The 25,151-nt window shown below is 34.2% G+C and overlaps 2 protein-coding genes across 4 annotated transcripts in view; one reads left to right on the plus strand and one right to left on the minus strand.

The window, feature by feature from the left end:
- Positions 1-16,555, minus strand: part of LOC144440913 (uncharacterized) — a 41,105-nt gene extending 24,550 nt beyond the window's left edge. For all 3 annotated transcript variants that reach the window (XM_078130370.1, XM_078130369.1, XM_078130368.1), the window contains exons 1-3: positions 16,428-16,555; positions 15,702-15,947; positions 2,552-2,737 (exon numbers count right to left, since the gene is read on the minus strand). In XM_078130370.1, coding sequence (XP_077986496.1) covers positions 2,552-2,737; positions 15,702-15,820 — 305 coding nt within the window. In that variant the 5' untranslated portion in view covers positions 15,821-15,947; positions 16,428-16,555. The remainder of the gene's footprint in view (positions 1-2,551; positions 2,738-15,701; positions 15,948-16,427) is intronic.
- Positions 16,556-16,783: 228 nt separating this feature from the next.
- LOC144440832 (ras-specific guanine nucleotide-releasing factor RalGPS1-like) overlaps positions 16,784-25,151 on the plus strand; it is a 55,158-nt gene continuing 46,790 nt past the window's right edge. The window contains exon 1 of the mRNA XM_078130246.1: positions 16,784-17,451. The gene's annotated coding sequence lies outside the window, so the exon portion shown is untranslated. The remainder of the gene's footprint in view (positions 17,452-25,151) is intronic.

Genomic DNA, 25,151 nt, shown 5'->3' on the forward strand with positions numbered 1-25,151 from the left:
GCTATAACATTATATAGGGCCACTGTGCCATCGCATTGGAGCATTGGGCCACTGTGTTATCAATTTGGGACATTGGACTACTGTGTTATAACATTAGGGCACTGTGCTATCACATTGGGGCATTAGACCACTATGCCATAATATTGGAATATTGGGCCACTGTGCTACATGTATAACATTAGGGCCACCAGCACTATGTTATCACACTGTATGCTACCAAATTCGGGCATTGGACGACTGTGCTATATGGTATTAGGGCCACTATGTCATTGCATTGGTGCATTAGGCCACAGTGCTATCATCACACTGAGACACTGTGCTATTAAAAGTATACAAATGTAATACTGGGCCACTATAATAATCATTGGAGCCCCTATGCTATGACATTGGGTCATAACACTTTATCATTAGTTCCCTGATGCTATGGCATTTTACTGCTATGCTATAACATTGGGCCACTATACTATACACATGTACATGTACATGTATCTTTGGCGACTACACTGTAACATTAGACATAGTGACCATTGATAAATCATTAGCTCAGACTCAAAAAAAATATTTTCTCTTATCTTAGTTTACATTAGAAATACATTCATTACATATCTACATTGATATTCCCAATTCCTCTACATATTTTTGTTATTATAAAATGAGATACGATACTTAGTAAAATATGATGTAATCATAATCCAATCGATACTGATATGTAGCGGTACAATCTATACTGGTACTCCATGTCATCAATTTGTGCAATGAGATAAGCTATATAGCAAGATAACTATGTAACATTATGTGAGAATCAATGAATGCTCATGGACTCTGGCTTCATTACAAATGAAAATATCTCCTCATAGAGTCAAATAATTTCTTAGAAGTGAATGTTCTGATAACATCATATGTAGTACATACACTCCTGACAATGCTGATATGCTAGCTGTTAGCAAATTTAAGGACATGCTCATGCACGGACGGATCCAAATGTAATAACCCCCTCTGGCACAGCCTGAAACCAAATCCAGCCTTCTCCTTGATCATATTGTCCACCAGCCTGATAAACAGTTTAATAATTATTCTTGTTCTTAATTTATCATTGTTCTTAATAAATTAAAATTCTGGTATGTCAAAATTTTCATATTCTCTAATCAACCAACCAAGCTATTGAAATATTCTGAAGATAATTTTCCTTTTATCAAACCATTACAAAAAAATTTGTCAATGCATATAATTTTTTTTTCAAATAACTATTACTGGTAATATTACAGCACACTACATTATTGGATATGTTTCTTACTTTCCCCTCAAATCTATTCATATTGTAAAGGTATACACAAGATTGGAGGTGTGTGAAAATTCAAACTTGAACAATTATTTTGTGAGTACACAGGTGTTTTTTACAACCCAAATACTACGTTTCTATTTGGAATATGAACACTAAGGTTGACATAGGATTAGTGTCCTGTTTAGATGCATTCAACACCCATTTCTGAAGCACATGAACATTTCATTTGTTTTCTTAACATCTGAGAATTCCCTAAAGAAGTTGAAATGTTGTTCCCTTCTACCACTAGACATTGGAATGCTTTTTATACTCAATCTTCAGTTCTGTTCACATGTCTACAGAGCAAATTTAGAAATATTTTTGGACAGTACACTTAATCTTTGTGGTTGTCCTAAATACTTAGGGGCCTGAGTCTTTTAAACTATGCTTGTTCCTTTGGCCTGTCAACACTTGAGATTACATTATAAAAGTGTCAAAAATAATTCAAATATTAAATTTTATGTGAAGTTAATAAAGTGTGTTTAGAATTTTGTTTTGTATCCTTAAAAAAAAAAGTCCAAGCTTTCTGTAACATTTGTGGTTATTTTCTTTACTTTTCTCTGGCTGTATTTGTTATCTGTTATTTTCTTTGCTATGCATTCCCTGGCCGAAGGTAAAATCAAGAATAGAACTATCATCATTACTATATGTACATTACAAAGTTAGACCTGTTGTTCTAAGTGAAACAGATGGTTGAGTATTTCAGTGACCATATTTACTTCTTTTCTATGTTGGTCACGACTCAGCGGACTCTACATATTTATTTATTTTTAAAATGTATTTCATTCTAAGATAACGAACGAGGCTAGTCCCATTTACCGGCTCCTTTGGTTCAGTGTTAGTGCAGGAAGAAACCGGACTCCGAGAGTACCCGGGGAAAACCTGCGTTGTACAGTAGAGTCAAACTGAACGACACACTTCTTACTTAGAACATGGTAAATTTAATCAAACCCTGAATGGGTTCGAATCCTGACTGCAGTGGTAAGAGGCAAGTGGTGTAACTACTTGGCCACCAAACAACCCATATTTTGACCTTAACACCCCCCCCCCCCCCCATAATAATACTATAATGCTTTCTACGGCCAACTCTGCAAATATTCAATTTCACTTTGGTAATATACCCCTGATCCTCTGATGATGCTGACAAGATGACAAGGAAAATTTGCATTTCATTTTTTTGACTTGATGAGTAGAAACCATATTACCAACAATTCATTTTTTTCAACTTACCTAAGAAATGACTTGAGATCCTCTGCAACAACATTCTGTATCATGATTTTCTTGGCCGTACTGTTTTTACCAATGAAGAAGGCAAAGAATTCAGGCACTCGAGTTTGTAGCATTATTTTGTGCGATAATAAATGTTCCCCTCCAGCAACCAATATAATGTCTGCATTCTCAGTGTCTTCTAGTAATCTAGAAAGATAAAGTGAAGGGATGATTTACAAATGTACATATGTCACTGTTGGGTCAAAGGTCACATATTGATTTGTCTGTGTTGAGGGTCAAAGGTTACCTGAACTGTATATTATTATGCATAGGACTCTAGTCTTAAAAATACGAAAGCCTACATTTGTATTTACACTTCATACTTTACAGTTTATACGTCACTAAAGCATTGCATCATGGGCTAATTTCCGTTCGTATATTCTGCCATTATGGAAATCTGTGTGAAGTGTGAAGTGTGAAGTGTGACCTGTGAAGTATGAAGTGTGATGTCTCCCAATAGGCTTTTGTATATAATGTGAAAAAAGGAAAAGTGTCTGGTCACAACAGACTTTAGTACACATTTGTCCTTGGAGAAGGCTTTGACTTTTTTGCTTCAGTGACGAAAACAAATGTTTTTTCCAACACATGGGTATTGTCATATTGTTGTACTTCTAAAGCAAGTTAACAAGTTTTATTTGTGATTGAAAGAGCTTCACAATTTTGACTACTTTTTTTTATTCAGATAGGGTAAAGGTAGCAAACAATGTGATGAGTCACATCAAATGAATCTATACACTAGACAGACTGACTGACCTGCTTTTGTTCATGTTTACAATACATGGTTCTATTGCCAATTTTACACTCTTTCTTCTACAGCCTACTTTAATAAAAGGGCCCTATTCATATACCAACACTTTTACTCAGTTTTATCATGGTTGTCTCACCCAATACATCCATGGTGTTGTCAAGCTGCCCCCCCCCCCCAACCCACTCCATGACCGTAAAGTTTTGGACAAACTATCTGGAGCTGTCAACTTTGATAAATCACCATAAATAAAAGAAATACAATTGAAATTTCCTACATATTATTGTTCATTTTCAATGAACCAGACATCCTTTTTCTCTTTTTGTCAATCTTTTACAGACAGGTTTTAGTGTTTATATGACCGGGTACATGTATGCAACTCGGGTAAATAAGTCAAGAAATCTGGTAAAATTTACAACAACAAAAATCTCAAAATGTACCCTGCTACCATAATTTTAGCGGGACACCTCTATAACAGAGGAGGCAAATCTAGTAAACTTTCATACATTTTTATACCTTGTATGAAATGTACTGTTATTTTGATGGGAAACCACAGCAACAAAAATGGAAATTTAGGAACACTTGTATAGATTGTCACACGTTGTACCTTAATATTGGTGACTGAGGTAACCCTTGGTACTTACTATATACATGTACCTAGTGAAGTCTAATCGACTTCATACCTAATTTCAATCCAAAAATACGGAGTAAATTCATTCACAGTCAGTTTTTTTAAGCCTATAAACAAACCATTAATGTGTATTTAAGATCAATGAAATGAATTTAATGTTTAAATTATCACCATTTTCGTCCTCAATATTAAGGACACCCATTCAATCCATCTGTCTCACGCTATTGATATCTAAATTTCGACCTGAATACTAGCATTTCATATATTGCAATCTCTTCATCAAGGGGACATTGTAGGGTGAAAGGTGTGTTTCATCTATAAAAAGACTCAAGCTGTCTGCTCCAGCTGTGTACCACACATTGCCTTAAAATTGTACTTTGTGATGGTTATCATATGTGCATTGACAGCAGTCACAGTTATTCATTGTTAGATACTGAATACATCAAACAAACATTTCTATAGATATTATCACCATTCTAGATCTGTGTGCGGAAAGCTCCTGTGCTTCAAATTGTTCTCCTCTGGTCTTCTAATATTTTAGGTTTTGAAGACTTTAAGGCCTGGCCTAATGTCATACAAGTGCTTTCTTATCAGTATAGCTGTGATAAGGATTTAATATGGAAGATCATATTTTTTATTCAGGATGGACCTTTTCTAAAGCCTTGCCAGACAACTGTGTTTATCACCCAATTTTTAGCTAATCTGACCTGGGCCTTTAGGAACCAGTTATAGTATTTGGGGACCCCTATAACAGAGGTGGGAAATCAAGTAAACCATTTCACTTATAAGGATATCCCTACCTTTATTACCAAAATTTGGGTGGGTAATCCCCAGTATGAAATGGGGGGGGGGGGGGGGGGGGGGGGGCCTCAAGTAAATTTTTTTTTTATCTCTGCCCTTCCCAAAAAGCTGTGTAGGGTATTTGGTTTAAATACCCTCAATAAATGTACCCATATTTACATGTTACATGTATATTAAAGAACCCTTCAAGTATGATACATCTGTGCAGTAGTATCACTCAATGTTTTTCTTAAAATTCTAATTTATGTCTGCCATTATCTTTAAAATTATGAAATCCAAATTTGGGATATAGATTACCGGTACTATTTAGGATATTGTTATTTAAATTATGATGATTACATTATCCATATATAATTATTAATTATTGATTATCATGCAATTTCTCTGTAACCATATTTCATATGTTAATCATCACAATGGAACCTGATAAAATTATTTTCTTTTAGAAAAGATCAATTTCTACCAAGCTGATTATCAAAGTATGCTGTTCATTAAATTGTGATTTTATACACAAACATACGAATGCACTCATGCACACACACACACACACACACACACACACACACACGCATGAACACACGTACGTACACACACACACACACACACACACATGCATGAACACACACACACACATGCATGAACACACACACACACACACACACACATGAACACTCATACACACATTTTATATACACACACACTATAACATTAGTAATCATTACACTATAATTCCTATATGTCTGTATTTAGAGTTTGTAAGTTGAATCACAAATATAAAACCCTTAAAATTGTTTAGGAAGAGACAAATTTCTACCAAGCTGATTACCAATGTATAATTCAAATTCTGAATATTAGCTGTAAAATGACTAATCGTTATGCTGATGCCATAATTCATGAATTGAATCATGACAATACAGGAAAAGACAAATTTCTACCCACAAATGATTATTTCATTCATGAGTAGAACAAGATAGAATTCAACTGAAGTCACTCCCATGCTATTTCTGCAGTATTATTTACCTCAACTCCTACAGACACAACGTCAAGAATGAGTCATCGCTCCCTGTAACACTCCTAGAATACGTAACAGTGCACCGTCTGTCAGCATTGGCAGTCTTTTATTCATATTCCTATAAATACTCTCTCTTTTCTGTGTAACATTATCTAGTCCATTTTAATCCTATGATTGTTTGTAGCTTATCCTGCCTCTGTGTTGCATTGTGTTACTCAATTCACATCAGTTTACCTTCAGAAAACGTCAATTTGTCTATGAAATACAAATGCACGTAGCACTTCAGTGTTTTTGTCACGGGGCGTAAAGTGCTGTAGGTTAATATCTATTTAGGTTTATACTCGGTCATTTTACTGTGTTCAAATACAGAATTGTGGTACACTACAGTATGGGGAAACTATGCCAGTTTTACCTGATTTGCCCCTTTATGTTACCAGGGTACCAAACCCTTGCAAAAATACTATTAAAATCACTCATCAGTCTCAACAAAATGAAAGAGGTGTGTAACCTTTATTCCTAGTCTGTATGCCAATGTCGTTTTCTAACTACTGTGACTCGTGAGTGGAGACCTGTGTAAATGGTAACGATACTGTAGGAACTAGACTGTGAGTAGAGGTGTAAATGGTAACGATGCTGTATAGGAACTAGACTATGAGTGGAGACCTGTGTAAATGGTAACGATACTGTAGGAACTAGACTGTGAGTGGAGGTGTAAATGGTAACGATGCTGTATAGGAACTAGACTACCTTATTCCTGTGACAACATTTGTTATGCCAATCTGGAGGTTTGTTTTTATAAATAGATGTATCCGGTAATAATAATTTCATAACCTTTTACTAATTTCCTATACTATATCTATGTTGATAACAAAATTACAGACATATTGATAAAATTTGGTTGACCTTACATCTGTCTAAAATGTTACATGAACAACGCATGCCATTTAAGCTCCTACAAATAATTGATAAATGCCATGACATTTACAAGTACAAATATCATCTCCTTTTTTTTAGCTTGAATCACGCTGTTCTGATGTTGATATACATGTACCTACCAGGGTATATGACATGTACTAAGTATGTATCCATGTTGAGAATAAAATGAGAGCTGTATTGATAATATTTGGTGGGTCTGTCTAATATAACAAAATTTACATGAATGATCCATGGTATTTATGCTTGTTGAAATAATTGATAGTGATCATGACTTTATACTGGTACAAATATTTTTTTCCCTTGCTGACCCAGATGACCTTGTTCTGGTGTATATATATTTATACACTAAGTGAAGTGTGTGTACATGAACCCATGTTGAGAACCAAATGATGGTAGTATTGAGAATATTTGGTTGCCGTACTTGTCTCTGTCTTAAAATGTTACATGAATGACCCATGCCATTTTAATATGCTCATCAAAACCAGTTATTACCCCAATGGTATTTATACTGGGACATATACCTTCTATTTAGTTCAACCATCATGTTCAGTAAACATGTCTACATTATGGTCTGATTCGTAACATCTATGTTGCTGTAAACATATCTCTTTTTGAGACTGTCAAAAAAAACCCGAAATCTTTTAATTTAATATAGCACTTTTTAATTATCTTCTAATCAACAGAGGTGGTAGTGCCATATGTATTTTTTTATAGTTCTAATCTGATTTCTATGGCTTCAAATGGAGTATCGGTAATGTGTGGGTGGGTAACAGCACTAACACCTACCTTCAACTCACAAATTGCATTACATTCCGTCCTACGCTAGAGTCAAATTGATTTAAATTCATATTTTTCCAAATTTCCTATTTCAAGGTATTTTACTGCATGTATAGTTAAGACAACTTGACAATTTTACAAGTAGGTGAAATAATTTTTTCAACGGACACAAGTTTGTTGATAAAATACTCCAGGACATCTATCCAGATCTTTGAAATTCAACACACAGTCTTAATATGTTTGTCAAATGTTTGTAAACTTGTATCTTACATCAAACATCTTATCAAAATTCCTATCTCAAGTTAGTTTACAAAATGACAATGTAACATATGAGATAATTTCATGTTATTTTTGGGCATGGAAATAAGTCTACAGTAGCTTTGAAACTACATAGTCTGTGTATTATCTACATACTGTGAATACTTCAAATTCTTGCATAAAACATGTATCTAGTATTAGTCTCACATTCATGTCAGTTTGTTCTTTAAATTGACTATAAAATTAACCCCAGTGTACCTGTAATTTTTGTGATAAAAGTAAAATTTCATGATTCTGATGTCTATCGGAAAATTTCTACTAGATGTACACCAAACAACATTGTTATATTGAACATGAATAACTACAGTCTTTATATGCAACAAAAATAGCACAGAAAATGCTCAGATCTGAATACGTCCCTAATTGTTGTTTCCTAACCTACCTGCATCTACCACAAAAGGTTGGCAAGTCACCATTCTCCCATAATTACGAGGTACTACCTATTAATCAATCCAATAGAATGGTTTGACCTTAGACCTGTAAACTTCAAGAATGTTTCTGAAGACAACCATGGCAGATTTATGGTCAAAGGTACCATCATTCCAACACAACATTTAGTAACTTGACCTTCTTTGGTCTAAAGAACCAATTTTATGGGTATACATTAGTCAAAGTAGTTTGTCGTGTGCAGTCAACCAATTGCTGTAATTACATGGGTTGTATGCAGCCTATTCTAGTTTCTACACTTCAAAGGACCAAAAGCTAATGATGGCTTGTGGTGATTTACATTAAGGTATAACCTGTGCAGGATTGATTTAAAGGACTATGTTTCAATCCCAGGTCATCACATTGGTTTTTATCTTAATATTAGGAGAATCATGTGGATTACATGGGATCATTCTTTTGTATTAGATCAACTTTACTGACAGCTCTGCCCCTGCTATACAACAGATTTTCATACCTAAATCTTAAGCCTATTGAATCCAAAGTAGGCCTTTCAAGAAAAAAACAATTGAACAATTACAGATCCCTTCTTCATCTACACACATTCCAAGAAAACACAAAATAGCATTGCAAATTTGCATACCAGAGAACACACTGTTAATCCATTGACTTGGCGTTTTCATGCCAAGTCTCCAGGCCACCATATTGTTGTCTTTATGTGTTTATGTTTACCAGTTCTTCCAGAAAGAAAACCACTTCTTTAAATCAGAGCCTGGGGAAACCCCTCCAGCATAGACAATATTGTACATGTCTAATTGAATATTACATCATCAGGTGAAAGGTTTTGCCCCCAAGAAGTTAATTTGATGGCTATTTCTAGTATTTGTTGCACTATGTCTAATAGGCTTACTGACATGTATATTTACTTATTCTGTCAAAGTCTTTATTTCAAGTAAAATCGTGTTTATAGATGACAGAGTTACTGTAACTAAAAATATCATGATAAACACACCATAAGTCCTCTACTGAGTCTATCACTTTTCCCAATTTGCAAAATTTTGAAATTTTGCACAGAAAATTGTACTTTTGTCACAACACCATGAATAAGTTTTACCACTAAATGTTTTATGTACTATTAGATTGGTAACAGAAAAGTAGATTTGTTTCAAATCCACTTATTATATAAAGTTGTTAATCAATTATTAATGAGATGACTGTAACATAAAACATGAAATCAAAGTAACCAAAGTTCTTTATTTAGCATCAAAAATGAAACATCAGGGAATATTTTTAGTTTGGGGTGATACTGGGAGTGTACTTCTTGGCACCACATGTGTCTCTTGGCTACTCACTTACATGTACAATGTAACCACTAAAGAAGCAGATACAACTTTCCAGCAGTTTCCCTTTTCACTCTGTTCAGTAATCTATTTATGACTTTCTACTTACCAACAGTGTTATCACAAAATGTGTAAGTTCTACGATTACTTGGTGTCTAAAATTTTACTTTTTGATTTATATTTGTAAAATTATAATGATGCTTATGACAGTGATACCAATAAATACTAAGTAAGTGAGAAAAGGAAATAACCTTTTTTAGTATAGAAGTTTTGTGGTAACAGCAGTAAAGCACTGAAAAGCAAAATAACAAGATTTTAAGTTTTCCATTATTTACCTTCACAAAAACAATATACAAGAAAAAGAATTTCCAGGAAGTTTTAGACTTTGTGAAAAGTAAATTTCAGACCTTAGACATTTATACCCCCAAAATAATAATATAATAGTATTCAACCATAGACATCCATACTGTCTATGAGTACAACTTATTGTGTGGTTCCCAGCACTACAATACAGTCCTGCTGTAGTTCACTATATCCAGGCAGTTACAAATTACCCATACTAATACATTGTTTCAGTGAACCTTGTGGTTAATAACTTGTACAGTCAGTTAGTTACAATTTGCCTGACATCCAAATAAACATCATGTCCACAGCTGGATGTCACCAGCCGATCCTAGGCTAAGGTCAAGTGGGGTCGTAGGAAAAATACACACCTCCAACATGTGATGAACAGTGGTAACTATGCCAAGAATAGCAGTATGGAGATAATTTAGTATTTTTACCACAGCTGTTCATTTTTTCAGCTTTCAGGTCGGATACTACCTCTCTTTACGTGATTCAGACGCAGATAGTATGTTTCCTTTAGATTTGTAAACATGGATCCTGTATACTACATATACATACACTTTATTGTTTGAAACATCCTGTTTATGAATATACAATTTATATTTTTTTTATTTGTGTTGTCTTAACTTACATACTCAGAAATGACCTCTGGTCCACAACACCTGTAAAGTTATGGCCTAATAAATATATCACCCTACCTGTAAATTGGCACAGTTCCATGCACAAACGCAATCTCTATTTATGTTTTACAGATACTGAACTTCTTACATTGTGTACAACTTGCAGCATCAAACAGTCAAATTGTGTCCTATTCAATTCAAAGGGGCCCTAATTAATTACCCTTTTTTTTTCTTTTTGTGTTTTATGCTGGGAATTTCTCCCATCTGCATTTTTTTTATAAAGACATAGATGCGCACACACAAAGACGCACTACATTATGCATCAGACAGTCAAATTGTGTCATTTCAATTCAGAAGGTCCCTAATAAATTACCCTTTTTTTTCTTTTTGTGTTTATGCTACGAATTTCTCCCAGCGACATTTAAAAAAAAAAGACATACACACACACAAAGACACTCTACATTATTCTACAGTAACAAATTTTCCCTCATGTTTGCTCACGAGACTTTGACACTTAGCACATACTTGATGATAACAGGGTTGATTACATTGATTTTTTTGTCACATAAATAATGGAATTCTTGACTGCAAAGGTAAATAATATAATAGTACATGGTACAATGAAAAATTGAATTACCAAGTTGGTTCAATAACTTGTCTATCATTGTTGAAAATTAGGTTATAGATTTTCCCAGTATTTTAACTTGTAAAGTATGTTAATAATCATGTTGATAAACTTCAGTTATTTAACCTAACAGTGTTCCGTTGGTATCTGTTTACAGACAGATTTTCTGTCACCATGTTTTTCATCTTATAATTTTTTTTTTAAATTGACAAAACAAAATATATAATTTGAGAGGGGAAAAACCTGTAAGTGAGACTTCATTTACATCCTCCATTGGGCCTACGAAGTCAGCAAATATACCTTTACAACAATCAGTATCCGGTAATTTTTTTTTTTTTAAATACTACAAAGTGACAGAAATTTACTGTAGGCAGATGTAAGGGTACCTCATACACAGGGCCTATTCACAGTTTAGTTGCCAATCGCACGTGTAAACAACACCATCATGGAAAGACCCACCCATATAATCTTGAATAGAGTAGGTCCCAGACCATGGAAATACCTAGTCTAGATGCTAATGTGGTATCGGATCATTTCTAACTCTCAGAAATACCAAACTGTCTTCAATGGAGTGTGATTCAAGGCCTATTCACTAAATGTAGATGCAAATCTACTCTTGCCTAGAATCAAAGAGAATAGGAAATTTGTATTTGATTTCCGCATCCCACGATGGAGAAATAAATTCAAAAACCCAATTCTCTTTTGATTCCAGGCTAAATCTACCCTCACAACAAACTAAACCTTGTCATTTCAAATAAATGTTGAAAATCTTTCAGAACAACAAAAAGCTATTCAACCAGTTTTTTACAAAATGTCTGAATATTCCTTGATTTACAATGAATACATATGAGCTATATTTAGACAACATTCCATGTACATATTATCTAATTGACATCTAGGAACATACTGCCTTCTTTTCAACAATATCCAACTAATTGAGTACAAGTCACACTTTATCACTCCCTTTTATATTGTAATAAAACTGTACAAACTATATTTACATAGAACAGAATGTGTCTCTTACTTGAATGAAAGATATCATAATGGTTTTATTGTAGACAAATTATTTCAAATATTTATATTCAACAAAACAATAGATAGCCATAGTAATATGGTAATGACATAAGTTGAACAGAATTCCATTTGCATGGAGGATTGAATATGTTCAAAGATAATGGAAGAGGGACATGTTTTGTTCTTTGATGTTTCAGGTATGTTGTATCTTCATAATATACGATAGTATAAAATGCACATACCATTCTGTAGATAAGTGAGTTGTTTTCCTTCATGATTTAACAAACTGTTTTTTGTTCTACTTTCTGGATAACAAGTTCATCTTGATAGAAGTTATCACTGACAGATATATAGAACAACTGCTGTGCCACCCACCCCCCTCCAACGATTGTGCCTTTCCAATGGCCTAAGGTGCATTCATTTTAAATATCATATTTTTTCAGTCTTACAAATTAGACGTTACTGTATCTTCAAATGACATTTTCTACTCCCTGAGCCAAATTTTTTTCTTCAAATTTTTGCTGGCGTCCTTGTTGGCATATTCAGGGGTAATTGAGGAAAGTAGACATTTTCATTTGAAGTGATGAACCAAGAATCCATGAAGATTCAATCTCTCATTATTATAATCCTGTACTACACGTGGACAACAAAAATAAAATGTTCAAATGGAAATTCATCTGTGTTGGTAAACCATAGCATTCAATTTGAACTTTTGTTCTAAACACAACTTGAAAATATTACCTGAAATTTTCGACTGCACACTTCAGTCTTTCAGGTAAATTTTCAAGTTTTGTTTGGAACAAAAGTTCAAATTGAATACAATAATAAAATGTATCAAGAATATAGCTCCAAAAAAGCAGAGCGCTCCGCTCCCACTCTCAACTGTTATGTCATATGTACATGTTCTATTTGTGTACATGCTGTTGTGTGGCAGATTTAATGTCTTTTCAATACAGTGTAGTATCACAAATTCTTTTATAAGGAACTTTCCAAAATGACCAGCCGGTGGCAACACAATTCAATACGATAAAATTTTATTCATCCATTCCAGGAAGTGTTACTGTCTGGTAGTGTTGTATAAAAACAATCAAACACATACATAAAGAGTATTAACTGACATTAGTAGACAATAACAGTCTGGACTACAAAAACTTGGTTGTGTAAAAATAACAAAAATAACAAAGTGCTTATGTTTAATACTGTTGGAGAAGATACACTGTAAACTTTGCCTGTGTTGGTTGTGTAATACTATTGCAATTAGTAATGGTATGAGTAATAAATTCTTGCTACATTCAGTCCTTTGCATGGAAGTTGGCAAGGATATAGAACAGTGGACAACTGTGCAATAAATACACAATTGACTGTAGTCAAGGTAGGGAGTTACATGTCGGGTTAGGTAAGGTTAGCGACTGGTTCGGTTTATCTTCATAACTGGAAATGAATACCTGTATTCAACCTAGGATGGTGTTAGACCTACTACCACGATTTCAATTTCAACACAGACAGTCCACTGTTCCCTGTGAGTTTACTATGAACCTGCAATCTATATAGTTGAAATGGAGGTGTGTACTTGTCTAAACCTGTTCTTAAACAAAACTGCCCACTATATGTATGGGTCAATACTATTGTGTTAAGAACACTAACAGCAATACATACCCTTGATTTTTCATGTTTGATATTGTGGGTTGTTTTTTTTCCTTGTTTTAAAGTCAGTTTTTAGTGTCAAGTACCTGACATGATGATTGATACTGTGTACATAATTCTATACACTTCAAAAACAAACACTTCAATAACAGACTGACAGAAATCTTGAAGTGTTTAGTTAGGGGGCAATACGAAGGTAAAACCTATCAGCGTTCCCCTGGCATTTATTGATTTAAAATTAATTTCCTTTCCAAAATCATAGTTACAAATTACATGTACAATAACAAAACTGCAAATTCTACAACATTTCACCTCTTTTGTGTTTGTTTTTGGAGATGTTATCTTGTGATCAATCCAAAGTGTTGATGTAAAACACCAAAACGTTTTGTCCCCTACCCTCACAAGTATGTATTAGATTGGGTATACATTTCAATAACATTGACAATAAATGTTTATAACTCCTCTCCATTGTTGTTATAGGAGTGCGGTTATTACATTCTGAAAAAAAAACCTGTGTTCATTTCAACACCATGCAACTAATTTGTACTACTCAGTCACTGTAGGTATACTGGTATATATGTCTGTACATTTCTTGTTTTTTACCACTGTCAGATTTGCTTGTCTACTTCACAATTACATTTTGATTAATGGTTTCATTTCAAGGTGATATTTAATTGAAGTGGACAGCGTATCTCTATTAAGTCAGGCTAAATAAAGCATGACTACCAGTACCATCATACATGTACATGCAATGGTTTCATTTTTTTGCTAAGCTTGGACAACGCTGGTGATGGAAACTGGGAGAAAGACAAATCTGGTATAATTAGCATACTGAATAGTTTCCTATGCACTGAACCACAATTTTCTTTGGGAGGCCTGGTAAAATGACTAGGGAACAAGAGATGGATTAATAAAGTAAAAATGCTCTCCATGTGTAAAGAAAATCCAATGATATATACTCAATATATCCATCTAGACTTTGTGATTTAGATGCCTGGTAGGGGTGACAACACAATGTATCGTACAGTCTACATGTGGATACCCACTGGTATTTAACTTTATCTCAGTATTTTTGGTCAAATTTTAAATATACAATATTTATTTGGTTTTACTCAATGAAGTATGAGTGATCACTTAGCAAGATGAACCCCTAACATTTGACACTTTCTCCAGTAAAACAAGAAATTCACATAATAATAGTCAGTTACCCAAATTAGACTATTGAATCAATCCCTTGACCTGCCAGGTGACAACAGGTGGATGTGTGTCATTTACCCCTTGTTTCTTGACCATCAGTTGTTTGCTAAAAGATGGGCTTTAAAACCCCAAGGAAGTGAATCACTACCAATATACCTAAGTGGCATTGGTCTTATTTGTAGATGAAAGGGTTGTGACCTTGCAACAATAACAGCACCCCCCCCCCCCCTTCCCCCAACAAATCTTTGGCGTTTGAACTCAAGACTGGTAATATTGATATCCTTCTGAAATACTCCATTCTAGAAATTTGGATTGAGTGAAAAAGTTTTGATTTTTGCATAGACCCTCCACCAACAGGATACGCAACTTGATGTACATTTTACAACAGTTGCGTGTATCTTGCTGGTGGGTCTAGATTTTTGATAGGGCACAAAACTGTGTTGTGGTGACCATATTTAGGGTGACATGTTACCTGCTTATTATGTTTAGCATCATTACAACTTAGATATTTTTTATCTAATTTTGGTATATAACCAATACTTTTGTCATAAACACCAGACAAATTAATTGTCCGATTCTTTCAATCTCAGACAACCATTTATTGGTGTGTTACATCATAATGTAAACTTCACATGACTCGCATGTATTCCTGTCCATGACAAGATGGAAGGAAACAAAATAAAGTTATTTATAATTACATGATAAGTTGTTTCGCTCCTTACCTGGCCATATCGGACTTCAGCTGACCGGCAAGTTTGTGTACAAGCCTGGCCTTCTCCTTCGCCGTCTTCTCAACGAAGGCCTCGCTCATCTGACTTCCAGATCCGAACTGTCTGGCCATTTTGACTGTATGTTCAGTTGCTACTATGTTATTGACATAGGCCAGTGGATGATGGAATTCTACGCTCGCTCAGGTTTTCTTCTAAACAATGGTACGCTTGTGTCTCACATTTTCAACTCTGACACACCTGAACGGTGAAATGGAAAATATAAATCATCTCCAATTGAAAGCATCCAGCATACAATTGTTTTGTAAATCGTAGGGGGGGATCGGGAGGGTTTAGTGTGTCACAGTGTAACACTATGTACATATTACCACCCAAGCACTTCTCAGTCGCTTGTAATCGATTAGTCAACAAATACAAAATATGCTGTTCAAAACCACGACTACTCCGGCAACGTGTACATGTTCAAACAACTTTACCGCGCAAATCGTATCGGCCAACGCCGAAAAGCCGATTCCTTTTTCGACAGTGGCCCTCGCTCACACTTCCATACAACATTCAATGACTCACTGGGGGCACAGTTGTGAACGGTGGCCCTTGCAATTACAAGAGGAAACAAGCCGTCTGAGACATGGAAATGTAAAATGAAATTTCACCGTCTGATGGTTGACATATCGTTGTCTAAATTAGCGAATAAAATGTAATAAAACCTGAAATAATTACCTTAAAACTGAGATGTACTACCCTTCAACACGATCACCTGGGGATGTCAATTTCATGTTGGCTCGCCTGCAGGTGATTGATTTCCTATTTGTCGATGTCAAAACGAGGCTCACAAACACGTAAAGTTATGATGTAATGCAATCGTCTTTGACCTTTGCACTGTATCATGAATGTGGTTAGGTTTTTAATGTTTTCGGATATTCTTTGGAGTAAAGGCGGTTAACATGATTAACTGATATAAATTAACAATAGTTGTATATGTAATTTACTAATAATAAAATATATGAAACCCAAGAACGTTTTGGGAATGACCCGGCAATTTCGATGACGTCACCACTTTCCGTGTTGTCTACTAGTACATCTTGCTTTCACTCATCGATAGTCTTGCACGCGAAGAGTAGGAAGGCGTTCGAAGTACATCGCTAGAATGAGAAAATTGCTGTGAATTCTGTGCTAAAATCGTATCTTTATTTTATGTGCAGACTAGTATCCAGTCAAAGAACGAAGAAGTGCCACCTATGTGCAATGAGTGCAGATCTGGTTACCGAAGAAAAAGCAAAACAAGACATTTCGCGTGATCATCAATCAATGGAGTAACGTGAAAAAAAGGCTCGACCGCCCGCGTGAGTTGTTTGTAAAGTTGTGACTGCTGAAACCCAACGTTTATAACATCCGGCGGAAATTCAGTGGTTAACTAAAGATCACACTTATAACATTTGAAAGTACTGGTCGACCCTCTCCAATTTCTACAATCTGTGACACGGAACAAGCGAAAGTTCGAAATTTGAGTAACGAACACGTCGGTATGCCGATGTGATGTGAGTGGGTGATATCCACGCAAATATTACTAACACACCGGCAAGCTGTGTATAGAAAATTGAATGTGGGCGTGTATAACCCGTTCATTGACTACTAGGATAAAACATAGAAAATTCCTACGCATCTGCTTTCATTCATGAATCATCTGTAATCGAAGAAAAAACGCCATACACAGGTACAAAACCAGTGAAGTAAAGTCGCTCAGGTAAGAGTGAATATTTATTTTTTCTCCGTCTGGTTTTGAAAACCGTCAGTTCAAATATTGTAATTTGTGGTCTCCTCTAAAAACATCCATGATTTAGAAGATGTACTTGTAGTAGAATTGTTGGGCTTGTAGAGTCAAGACAGGGGTAAAAGGTAAAACATACAATGTGATGCGTGTGTGCACGTAGTAAACTCTGGAAACAAGCCCTGCCATGATGACGCAGGGTGAGAAAAAAAATAACATATTTGTTTTTCTGGCTATTATTTATTTATGCCCCATGTGAAGATAAAATTAATTTACACAATTTTACATCTGAAATATTAAAAATTTGGAATATCAATATTGATCTTGTTCAGGAAGACTTAATACACAGACCGTGAAATACTGTAAGGAATGAAATGTCCGTTTTGTTATTCTTCCAAAGGTTTTCAAAGAAAATCAATAGACCATCTGTGTTATTATTTCAACCTTGTTACGGTACAACTGCTGAATCAAATGTGTTCCAAGGCCAAGACACATAAAAATAGGTCTAGTACAAGACTTAAATTGGGGTCATGCGGCTGATTAGGAACAGCTTTCAAGGACATCAATATATTAGCACCTCTATATAATAAAGCCAAAACTCTTCACCAAAAAAAAAGTGTCTTTATATTGCCTCACATTTCCAAAAAAAAAAAGAGTAAAAAAAGCGTGTCCTATTATCAATCAGGAGTGTGAATTTGATTGTGGAAGGAGATTGTTATGATAAGAAATGGTTGTACATGTACATGATTCATGTTTTCTCTGTCCACTTATTTTGCTTTCACTTCAGCAATTGTAGATTTCAACAGAAATACATGTGTACCAGCAGTACATTCTAATCAGTTTCAATAACATAAACAGCCAAGTGAAACTGACAGAATTTATGATGTTCATGTATACAAGGGAAATTAAATTATACCATATATGTATAAAATTGATGTGGCATCCCGGACTCACTTGTTTTAAGTCAGTGACCATCTATTTAAGAAAATATATGAGTATGGTACCAGAAAGTAAGTTTTGAAAATGTGGTACTGATCAGCATGTGGATGTTTTGGATTTTACGAATAGTTATCAACCAATTAAGTAATACAAGATGTGTGATTAAAGAACTTGTACTTGAATTTGTAATGAAGTAGGTATGCATACCAATAGTAATTATAATGGCATTGATCAGAAAGGAAAATATGTCCTTTATGTGGGAAAATGATTTACATGGGTGTTTCTGTTTCACATTTAATGATTTATTGACGTGTAGAAATAATACAGCATAATTGAAATAAACTTGTTTTAGAACAAGAATAATGGGAAAGATCAGTATAGTATAAACCATGTCATAATTTATGTGGATTTTGTTTCGGAAATTTCCTGGGTGTTGTAATGTCCATGTAAGTACACTATATATTATCAAGACTTGTTGGCAGCATCACAATGTACAATATATGCCAGGGGGTCCATTCTGTACATTCCATTGATTTGCATATGAGGGGACACCATGTTCAAGAAGTACTTACATCATGTAATGAATATTATTACATAATATAAATGTTAGCATTGATTATAACAGGTCATAGCTTTCCATGTTATGTATTTTAGAAATTGAATCAATACAGAATAAAATGTCCACTGTTCTAGATCTCCGTTCCAATTTTGCTATAACTCAGTTTTGTACAGTGATGTATAATGTAATTTCCAATCAAAAACTACTAACAGTATGTAGGTGAATTTCACAAACTAATACAGAAATAGAATGTAGAGCAGTGGACTGACTGTACAATGGATATACATTTGTAGTCAAGCTAGGGACTTTATTGTGTTAGGAATAGGAATTATAGAGTTAGACTCCCTAGCATAATCTAGATTTATGTCTTCTGCGAGGAGTGGACACACTTCTACATGTGTCCCCAAATTGGCTAAGTTGATGTTATGTACACTGATGTACTATCAAAATGCATTAGAGTTTTTTGCAACATTTCTCCTCCACACCAGACCCCAGTTGTCTCACAAATTGCAAGTTTTTCTCAAGTCAGCAACGTGGAGTGTAATGGCTTGTGCACTATAACAAAATTGGTTGTGTACAGGATACGGATCGTTCAATCAAATGTGCATAAAATTAATTTCCATTACGTATAATATGCATGATTTTGCATCACCGTGAACACCACAGGTACTTGAATCAATATGTATGATTTAAAAAAAAAATATGTATATAAATTATTTATATACAATACATTTTTTTTTTCTACACATTGATTCGAGTACCTGTGGTGAACACTGAAGTAGTAATGTGAAATCTTACTTGTTCTCAACATTTTTTCTCTCAAGCCCACTAACCTCTCACATTTCACATTACAACTTACAAGATCTTTTACATGTAAATTCAGCAATATAGTATCTTGTACCCTATCTTACAAAGTCTAAAATTTTCTCAGCCACTAAAAGGAATTTGTACTATAATATGATCACTTGTTGACAAAACTTAAAACTGATTTGTCTAAACTACAAGGAACTTTCTAAGGTTACATACAAGTTGTGGGTGTATAAGTTACTGATATGTACTATCATGGCATTTGAATATCTGTGTTACTAGTTTGCTAATCATGCAAAGTTCCAAATGCGCCTAACAAATTCAAGATAAAATGGCTGACGCCAATTGAATGGACAGATACAAAATAGCTATGATAAAAAGTGCCTGTACTGTGTACATTTACATTGTACATGAATAAATTGAGTTTTACAGCAAAATATCGTGGCTCATACTACATGGATACAAGCACATTTCAAGAAATGAACTGTTTTAACAGGTTCACATGCACATCTGCAGTTTATTTTCATGAGCCAGACTACAACTGTTCACTTCGCAAGGGTTTCTCTCCCCAGGCATGTACATATACATGTATGTATAGAGGGTTCCAAACTGCAATTTGTGAAGAGAACAAGAGTGACTCATTATACCAATTAGTCTTATCATTTTACTTGGGAATTACAAAAATAATAATATATTTGTCATGATGAATTTTGATTTTTTTAGTAAAAAATACTCCAGCTCATCATTTTGGAATTATGCAAATTTCACCTTCTGGACTGTACATGATAGTTGATATATCTGGAATGATATAATACCATTGCAAGTGTCTTTGAATCCCTTATGATTTTTGGACCATAAAATATAGTAGAGCTCTTGATCAACAGTTTTTGTATTTTCATATAATATTAATAACAAGAAATGTAGGTCACCATTGAATGTAATAAAATATTTTGTCGTGATTGATCATTATTGTAAACTACACCTCTTTTACGACACTTTCAAGACTCGCCATCAAGAGGTTTTGCAGTGTTGCAGAAGAAATATTGACTCTGATTTGTGAGAATGTGATTGATGGTTTTTGTCATGATTACAGCAATCCTGGCTTTTATCAGAAAAAAAAGCCAAAGCCTGAATACAACAGTTCTTGAAATCTGTACCACCAGAACCCAATTGTAAATTTTGAAAGCTGTCTTTTATTGTGAATCAAGGTGATAGAAGGGGACTGTGTGTGAATTATATTTCTTGGTTGGCCATTGAAAAGAAATGAACATTTCATCAGAACCATCAACATTGACTCTTCTTGTACATAATGATATTGGCTGAAATTTGTCATCTCGTCAAACTTTCACAGTCAGACTGTATTCCAGAGCATGACCAATATAATTAGGAATCATACATATGCCAAGGGAGGAGTTAAGCCTAGATGTTCAGTTGAGCAATGTAATTGCAATGTATTGTAAGAGTAAATTGTTACTGTTAGCTATATGTGTTGTTATTTGTATTAATTTGCCATGTGCATTTGCATGACCTTAGCGCCTATTCTCTTTGTCCACAGAGGCTTTTGCACTGGTGAAGTGAATGAACATGATTAGGGTAATGAATACAATTATCCCATGATGTAAACAGTACTGTAACCACACACCTTATTGTGCTTGCTAAGTTGTGAGGGACAAGAAACAAGAAATAATAAGACAATAACTTATCTTTACATGTACATGTAGAAGGTGCCATTTGACTGAAACAAATTGTTGGTATTTACTGTTTTAATGGGTAATGAAAGGAACATACACAAAAATAAATGTTTAGCTTTTAAACTAAGGTTCAATCACCAAGAAATAAAATAAACTGTGGCACTACTTTTGATCACCTTTCAGTTTAGTTGTTTGAATTTCATTTTCTGGTTGGTTTAGTGTGATGAAATTGATAGGTTGTGAAAATTGCATCACATTAAGTGGTGATTACTTCAGTTGGACCAGACAGGTGGTACACAACAATTGATGACATCATCATTGTTATTATGTATATGTAGGGGTCATTCCAATTATGACCTTAGAAATGTAAGAAAAATATCCTAATAAAAATCAGATTTTCTCATTAATAAAAACCTTATTCTCGGCAATGACAAGAAACCTTGTGCAATCAGTGTTTGTGTTATGGTTTGGTAACTTGGGTAACATCTGACCTCGGCAAAATAAAAACACTTGGATTGTAAATTGAATTTAAGAAAGACCTTTGCTTGTCAATAATACAATAGCTGTGATTGTTTGTGGTCAGATTTTGATTACAGCTGGCCTTGTAGAAATCTAAACGTCATAATAAAAATAACATTAAAGAAAGACACTTTCCTTCCCTGGCAGTCGTTTAGTACTGTCAGTGTGGTAACTTTTAGGAATCTCAGTAACAGAGTCTGTGTGGACAGATCAGGGAAAAGTTGCAGTGATTTCCATACTTTGTAATAAAATATATTTTGGTTTGAAACCATCATAACAAGGATAAATGTGGTAAAACTTCTAGTACTCTGATTTTCATAACATGTACTGGTAGCATAGTTAAAGTGCAGAATTTCAGTAAAATATCGATGGAGCTTAAGTAAATTTTATGTATTTACGCTCTTGATCTCTAAGAAAAAACACTGACAATGAACTATGCATGTATAACTGTTAATTCAGTCATTACCTTGCAAACAGAATGTAACAACTAATGAAATATGAAATAAACAACCCTGGACCATTGAGATAGTTTTTGGAATAGTTGATAATTTTCATCAGTATTGTCAATTTTTCATATCATAGCAATCATATATACAAATGTACATGTATGTGGTGCTTTCTCAATATTGCACATTTATTATTAGATTTCATGCAGTGTGAAATGGATTCCAATTTGGTTGATGTCGTGAATCATAGTCAAGTGTTTTGTTATTTTCACAATAAAGTTGCCTATGGGATCTGAAAGTGAAGTGGTAATAATAAAATAGGCAGGAAGTGAGATTGAGGTACTTGAATTAAACACTGCAAAAGTGAAAGCAATAAAAAATTGTATATCGTAAGAAATTAGATTTTCATGACGTTGCTTTCAGCTTAAACAATGGTACGTTGTATAATGCACAGCCCAAAGACTGGGATATCTGACTAACTTGACATGCTGGCTGATCAGAGAGTGAACGACATTGTCAAATCAAATAGACTAAGTCTCTGGGCTAAGGAATACAAGACTGTTTTTTTCAGTGAACATGGAAGAAAAAGTTATACCTAATTTATCAGTTTGTTTTACTCCCCTTTCTATGGGGTGGGGGGGGGGGGTATTTGTTTGTACACCAAAAATTATGACTTTGGAAATACATAGCATGGAATCCATGTGGATTGGATTTTTTACATGTGTCTTTCACTTTTGTCTTTCAATCAGGCATGATTGGAAAGACAAATGTACAAAAAATCCAATCTGCTGCATGGATTCCAGGCTACGAAATACAGGATTGACAAACTATATTAATATTAAACCCTACTGTATGATAATGACAGCCCAACACGTTGTTGGATCTATCTTATGACAATTTGAATAAAGAAAGGGAAGGACTTGATCTTAATATTTCCAAATTTCACAGTTTTCATCTTTGCAGCTGTTTGTTGTAAACACCGCTTGTCTCTAGAGAAACAAAACACCTGATCACACTTGTACATGTCTGTACTATTAGCATAATATACAATACAAGGAAACTATGGACATGAAATATTACTATTATTAGATGGATAAATAAAGAATATCATGTCCACTTATACTTAAGTCAGAGGTTAATGAGATCAGTCTAATCCGTCTGTTTGGTCACACACACAGTAAAACAAACAACCGCAGTATAATGCAGTTACTAGTATTCTAAATTTTAGGCCTGAGAATACATGTAAGTACCCATAGGCGTCGTTGACATAGATAGACATTAGATCAGACATCTTGCATGAAGTATGACAGAAAGAACAGGTGTCCCCAACAGTTTTGCTCAAATCAAATTTTTCTGTAGCCACCGAGAATTTTCATTTGCTTTCAGCGAATTAACAAGCTGCCTGGCCAGTAAAAAAATATTATTTCATGTTTGAGAAACTCCGTGAAAAGTGGTACTGTGGTCAGATATAATTAAAGGTTTTTAATTAGTATTAATAGTAATGATAAATATAATAAAAAGCAAATGAGTAATATCATAAATCATAGAGAAATCAAATGACTGAAAGTTCAAAACATTGACCTTTATTACATATTTTAAAAAATTCAGTGGTAATTACAAGTACATGTATTTACCTCTCAGCATGCTAGAAGTGTTTGTTACAAATTTTTAATATATTTCTAGCTTGTCTGTCAACTTGTGTGAATGATATGGATGATTAAGATCCTGTACAGAGTACGAAAGGTGGCTATAAAAATCTATTTATAGTACAAGTACAGCATGGCCTCATTGAGTGTGAAAGTTATCACAAAAGCAAGCACTGAATGCTGAGCAGATGAATCACATACATGTACTATGTGTCAACAGAATGCATCGATTACAGAATCAATGAGGTGAAATGAAATGAAAAAAAAATACATGAAGTCTGACCCAGTTTATGGCCTTCACTGACCTAATTCTAGCCTTCCAAAACAAAGTTTACCAAACAAGTACTTAACATGCACTTCAAACATTGTGTAATGTCAGATAACAGGCCATTATACCTACATGTGTAGTGCTGTTTTTAGAATACATTGTTGTGAGGGTTTGTGTTGTGTACAATGTCTTATCAATGGCATTCAGAGGTGTTGATTTCTAGCCAATAGAAATGTACACTAGATATACAGTAATATGTAAATTAGAAAGTTGTGGTATGTCACTGTGAAGAATCTCTCTCCACAGGTTTATGTACTGTAGAAAACTTTTATTTTTACATGGAATTTGTTTGTTTCAATATTAGTGTTCCATCAGCTGAAAATTGATCTGTTTCTAATAGCAAAATACTTTTGATTTTCAAGGACTTTTGAATATGTCTCTTGAAAAAAGTGCGAGCAAAACAAGTGTTCTGTTTTGATCAAAATATTTTGAAAACGTTGTCCAGAGTATAGTTTGTACGGAGGTTTATTAGTGACATGTGGGATTTTTTTTTTTTTATGAAACAAATTTTGTATTTTTTATCCAACAAAATTTTGGATAAAAAATAAAAAATTTGTTGGATAAAATTAAAAAAAATCCCACCTGTCACTACTAAACCTCTGTATGTTCGTTCTGATACGTATAGAATAAACTGTTCATGATATGTGTCGAAATGAAAGTGTGCAAAACAGGTGAATTCTGTTTTGTTGACAAAAATTATTGAATTTTTTTTTGAATAAATTACCGACATTATTTCATTGT

This window comes from Glandiceps talaboti, chromosome 10, assembly GCF_964340395.1.
Source record: "Glandiceps talaboti chromosome 10, keGlaTala1.1, whole genome shotgun sequence".
Taxonomy (NCBI): domain Eukaryota; kingdom Metazoa; phylum Hemichordata; class Enteropneusta; family Spengelidae; genus Glandiceps; species Glandiceps talaboti.